Source organism: Pelmatolapia mariae, linkage group LG15 (genome assembly GCF_036321145.2).
Source record: "Pelmatolapia mariae isolate MD_Pm_ZW linkage group LG15, Pm_UMD_F_2, whole genome shotgun sequence".
NCBI lineage: Eukaryota > Metazoa > Chordata > Actinopteri > Cichliformes > Cichlidae > Pelmatolapia > Pelmatolapia mariae.
Window position 1 is genome coordinate 28,186,904 of NC_086240.1, and position 5,726 is coordinate 28,192,629.

A 5,726-nucleotide genomic window follows, 5' to 3' on the forward strand; every position below is an offset into this window, starting at 1 on the left:
TTTCGGAGACGCCTGCTACCCACCAGCTCGATAGCTAGCCGAGAGAGCTCGAGGGTCACTGAAGCCGCCGAGAACGGCACAACTCCCGGCACATCATTTTCAGATCACCGCGGACTTTCGCTACTCGGGTTAAACGTAGTATATAAGTACCTGAGACAACCTAAAAATGTTATTGTTGGGCTTTTTCAGTGTTTTGTTTGTTCGTGAGTAAATCGGTTTGGCTGAGATTAAAGTTAGTAGATTAGATTAGATAAAATAAAACTTTATTAATCCCCCGAGTGGGTTCCTCCTTGGTTTTTATACAGCTGACTAAACATCAAACAGAAAACTGATTAAACAGAAGTGTGAGATGGTCGAGAATTTACGCCAGTGTCCTGTTATATTTTACATAGCAAGGAGCAGACGGCCGAGTTTATTAAACTCCACCGAGACAGCGGTGACGTTAATCAGAAGGCTAGACCGTCCAATTTCACTGCCGTTTACTTCCGGCCTACCCGACCGTCTGAGGACCCGGCCCACTTAGATTGCGAAGGCCCGGTCCTCAGGAGGATGCAGCCCATGAATTTGGGCACGACTATTGAGAAACGGGGCTAATGTATTTGAGTGACACGGTTAGCGCCCAGTTAGCTCTTAGCATTTCTCAACAGCTCTGCCTGCTTTTCGACTGCCCGGGACATTTAAACAATGGATAATCTGTATACAAACAAATTCAAGCTTTCCTCCTCAACAGAGAGCGTCCCCCAATTGAACAACAGCGCCGTAAAATAAGAAGAATGGCGCCTAATTACAGACTTAATAATACTGACTTAGTAATATGTCACGTGAAGATTCATCAGCCAGATTAAGTGTTTACTGACAATTGACTGTGATAGCGGACATCATCATCACTATTCCAACAGTCCTCTCCACACAGACAAGCATAAACACACTGGACTATCACTAAATCAAGTTTAACACGCATTTGTAATGACGCTAGTTCATTTTACAATAGGGTTCATTTGCTCAGTCAGCAGGTGGTGGTATCCTCATACCCTGGGGAGTAAACTGCCATTAAACGAAACAAAAGAAGAAGAAAACATCTGCACATGCGCGGTATGGATCGGGTAGACCCGATTTGTACAGTCCGACTTTGCACATGCGCAGTAAGGATCGGGGAGCCCTGATCAGTAACAATCTTTTTATTTTTCGTTTTTGTCTACATTATATTGAAATGCTTCATTACTGCAAACAATTTAAGAGATACTTATTATTGTTAACATCTTAACAGATACTCTGACCCGTAACTATTGTAAAATGCTTCGACCGGAAGTAGACACCTTTCGCACATGCGTGGTACCGATCGGGTTTCCGGTACGGATCGGGTAGTGACAAGCGGCTCTAATAGCCGTTTTGTTCGCGACCGACACATCACTATTACGCACTCACGCACACACACACACACACACACACACACACACACACACACACACACACACACACACACACACACACAATATATTCTCAATAGCATTCACACCACTCTCTTATATGAATCCCAGCACATCAAGACCATTTTTAAGGTGGTTAGCTGTTTTATTGTCATGCATTTTCCAAGGTAAGATAACCAGGTCCTGCATTCAAAACCACTGAACATGTCTAAGTTGGAGCTCTGCCTTTCTCTGGTGATGAGAGTGCTCATTTCATCCAAAACCCCTTTTTCCTTTATTTTGAAGGCAGATGCTTAGATCCATTAGGTATTCATGGGAAAAGCATTATAACATGTCAGGATTACAGTATATTTGAAATATATGATTATAATGGAACTCAATGGGCACAAAAAAGGTACGAGGGTAAAGAGTCTCCTTTTCTATACACCACACCTTAGAGGGGATCATTTTAAAAATAATCCTAAAAAACATCCTGGCCAAGTTTCATGCAACTAGTCTTTAAAATGACTGATATATTGAGAATCAAAAATCAAAAAATGAGCAAAAGGCCCATTTTGGGTCGTTTTGCTCATCAGGGTACTAAAAGAGTTAATTTTGCAATAAATGTTAGAACCACAGTTTGAAGTCTGGCTTTTCACAGAAGAGCACCGACGATGGAGGAGTTTTACAGCAGACTGACCTCTGGCATTGTTCTCTTTCTCCAGTTTCTGCACTCTGTCTGTCAGCTGCTGCACCAGCACTCGCAGGTTGTCTTCTGTGGTTCTGTCACAATTCAGAATCCGATCGTCCTGAGCCTGGACCCCAACCAGAGCACAGACCCCCAACAGGACCAGAAGCCTGGCAGACATCGTGAGGACATGGACTGTGTCCTCATATCTGGACTGGAGAAAGTTCATGTTTGAACAACTCAAACAGCCAGCAGGTCGTGAAAACTAAGAGATACTGAACCAAATATCGGACGTCATTGGACCAGAGCAGGGCTGAGAGGGATTCTGGGAAGCATACGCCCACACAGTTACTACAAACACAAACTTGCAGAGTCATCAGTTTTATTTGCTAGCATTTTTCTGCTCACACCTTTGGACTAGCGAACACATAATTATACAGCATTTTAAATGACTGTATACACCTGCAGATCCACAGGTGTAGGAACCTCAGGTAGAGAAAACTGAACATCAGAAAAAGGCCAGTTACTGAAGGTGGACAGATGCTGAGCACGTGGACCAATCAGTTTTAACCTTAATCAGGCAATCAGCTTCTAATTATCAGGATAAAACCCTTGAATCTTTGGGAGAACACGCAGAGTTCCAGGTTCTTCTTGGCTCCACCTACATGGGGAAGACAAGGAATCCACTGAAGGTGCTGAGCCGACTCTGGTCACCAATGCTGTTGTTTTTCCAGAGAATGACCCAGACTCTGTCGCCCTCCTCCAGCATCAACGTCATGCCGTTGGAGTCTGAACTGATGTGGCCCACCGTGTTGTAGATGGCGAACATGTTCTCGCCGTTTTTCAGCACCGCTGCATTCAGGGACCCCAACTTTCCAACGCTCCCAGTGAAGCGGATGTAGTAGACTCCATTTGTGGGCGCAGTGAAGACACCTGCAGATGACCCAAAGAGACAAACGGTCTGCTAGAAAAGGCAGGAAACTAGTTCAGAGAAGACATCAGACTTCCTGATTCTTCCTGCCTAAAATACCAAATGGGAAAAAAACAACCAAATAAATTCTGAGCTGAGAAAGAAGAACTTCAGTTATCATCACAGGAGAAAGGCCTAGACTTCCTTCATGTTCAAAGACACCATCCCTGGATCTGACTAGGTGAGTCTTACCTGTTTCTGGGTCGTATGCGTTGCCAATATTTGTCACCACTTTCCTAAGCGGGTTTGCTTTGCCATACGGTCCCTGATCGGTCCACTCTGAGGTGGTGACGAGTGAGGCCGAGAATGCCACCTGAGATCTACCTGCAGGAACGCAGATAGATGATCAGCTAACGAGAATCCTCCCTTAGTTACTCTGCAATAGGTGTAGGCTGCTGGGGGATTCCCATGATGCAGTGGGTGTTTCTTCTTCACTCACTATGTGTTAATAGACCTCTCTGCATTGAATCATACTTGTTCTCTCTGGCTCTCTTCCACAGCATGTCTTTTATCCTGTCTTCCTTCTCTCACCCCAACTGGTCGTGACAGATGGGCGCCCCTCACTGAGCCTGGTTCTGCTGGAGGTTTCTTCCTGTTAAAAGGGATTTTTTCCTTTCCACTGTCGCCAAAGCGCTTGCTCATAGGGGGGTCATATGATTGTTGGGTTTTTCTCTGTATTTATTATTGTAGGGTCTACCTTACATTATAAAGTGCTTTGAGGCAACTGTTGTTGTGATTTGGCGCTGTATAAATAAAACTGAACTGAAAATAATGCTAGTGCCTTGCTGAGCGTTCCAGACCTGTTAGATAAGAAGCTGAGAGAAGAGTCAGGTGGATTATAAGTGCCAAATGGATCAAAACATCACGATTGCCTGGGATGTAGCTACCCCGCAAATGGTAGGAATGGCTGATTTAGTTCACTCACACTGAGATGATTTTTGTTTTGATCAGATTTTTTTAAGGTGACATGGTGAGATGTCATACAACTAAAGGTGTCAGAGAGTGACCTCGACTCTCTCAGCACTGTCAGGTCATCAGAGAGAGAACACAGAAGACCTCCAGACTCAGCTGGACTCTGAAGACCAACTTTTTTTGGAAATGCACAAAAAAATTTAGATTTTAGGGTTATCGTGCACATCAACAAATGAGCTGATTGACATGTTGAACGGTCTGAGGTCACTGGATGGATTATGTGTAGACTAGTGATGTGCGATACCACTGATTTCCTTTCCAATCTGATACCAAGTAAAATTCAGGGTGGTATCGACGATACTGATCCGATACCGATACTCTGTGCAAAAACTTAATATTTCATTGTATTTCATATATAATTGTATTATGTAATTGTAATAATAATAATATAATAATATAGCGTCATAATGATTACAGGACATCAGACTTACTTGTTCTTATTGCTTAATAATGCAGAATTATCATATAGAACAAAAAAAACTTGAAGTTGTGTGCTATTTGAAAATGTTGCCTGCCTTCAGCACTAAAGGACTCCGTGAGAGACGTCTGTCTCGCCCTAGCAGCACCTGTCCCTCTCCTTCTCTTCAGTTCGCCTCAATATAAACTCATCATATTCTGTGATATGATTTACTCTGAGGTGTTTGACAAGGTTAGTGGTGTTGCCACAACACCGCACTGTCTTGCCACATGTATCGCAAACCGCGTCTTGGCTGTTTGTGGAGGTAAAATATGTCCACACATGACTCTGTTTACGCTCAGCCATTGTTGTGAGTGTGCTCGCCAGGGGCTGCGACACATTTATACAGCTGTATTTCCTATATGACTATGAAAGGCGTAAGAGGAAGTAGTTCCTTCCAATTTAGACGATCCGAATGATATAGTTTCTTTCCTCTGTGTTCCTGTTAATGATAAACTACAAATTTACCCCAAAGTACTAAAATATTGATATTTTAATATGAGAATCGATTCTAGAACATAAATTACTGGTGTCAGAAGAATCAATATTTCAATATCGATCCGCACACCACTAGTGTAGACATGTGTTAGAAGGAAGGTGTCAGAAACCCAGCGAGCAGTGGGTGAAGAGACCTAATCCTAACCCCTGAGTCATTACTGAGTGTATGTATGATGAAGATGGACGTTCCTTAAATTTGTTCTAGAAGTACAAATTCAGGTAAGCAGACGTGTGTAGATGAGAGCTGAAACACAGAAGTTGAACTCTGAAGCTTGTAGGAGTCATGAGAACTCTGACCTCTGTCCTGCTCCAGTCTGTCCACTCTGACCATCAGCTGCTGCAGGAGGACTCTCAGGTCGTCCTGCCCTCCCGTTAGTTCGGCCTGAAGGAGAACCACAGCACAGAGCTCCAGCAGCAGGAACCAGCCAGAGTCCATCTCAGCCTCACGGAGAACCAGACCACTGCAGCCCGGTGTTCCTGACCTGTGCACACAGAAGCTTCTGTTTGAACAGCATGAAGGCTGCTGGACTCTGATCCTCACAAACACGATTACCCATGATTCAATGCTGGTTCTTTCAACCACTTAAGTTCTTATATGACCTTTGACTCCCAAGCTGGATCAGGCTGCTTCAACAACACGAGCATTTGTCAGTAACTATGTATTTTTGATCGAACTATCGGCTCCCACAGCTCCCCGTGGGGATTATTAATTTGTTTCTAAGGCCAAGGATGATC

General features: G+C 43.8%; 1 protein-coding gene across 1 annotated transcript; it reads right to left on the minus strand.

Annotated features, from left to right (window-relative positions):
* Window positions 1-1,006: 1,006 nt before the first annotated feature.
* LOC134642741 (complement C1q tumor necrosis factor-related protein 3-like) lies at window positions 1,007-5,427 on the minus strand. Its single transcript, XM_063494694.1, has 5 exons — window positions 5,289-5,427; window positions 3,257-3,388; window positions 2,760-3,027; window positions 2,107-2,264; window positions 1,007-1,044 (listed from the first exon to the last, which is right to left on the minus strand). Exons 1-5 carry the CDS (start codon window positions 5,425-5,427, stop codon window positions 1,007-1,009), a joined length of 735 nt encoding a protein of 244 aa, XP_063350764.1.
* Window positions 5,428-5,726: the final 299 nt, after the last annotated feature.

What these genes read in the sequence shown, in the direction of transcription:
- LOC134642741 (XM_063494694.1), bottom strand. Translation starts at nt 5,427, where the DNA reads ATGGACTCTGGCTGGTTCCTGCTGCTGGAGCTCTGTGCTGTGGTTCTC. An exon ending in CAGACTGGAGCAGGACAGAG is followed by an intron (nt 3,389 to 5,288) that starts GTCAGAGTTCTC and finishes GCGTTCCTGCAG; the next exon opens with GTAGATCTCAGGTGGCATTC. An exon ending in GGATTCCTTGTCTTCCCCAT is followed by an intron (nt 2,265 to 2,759) that starts GTAGGTGGAGCC and finishes GATGTCTGCCAG; the next exon opens with GCTTCTGGTCCTGTTGGGGG.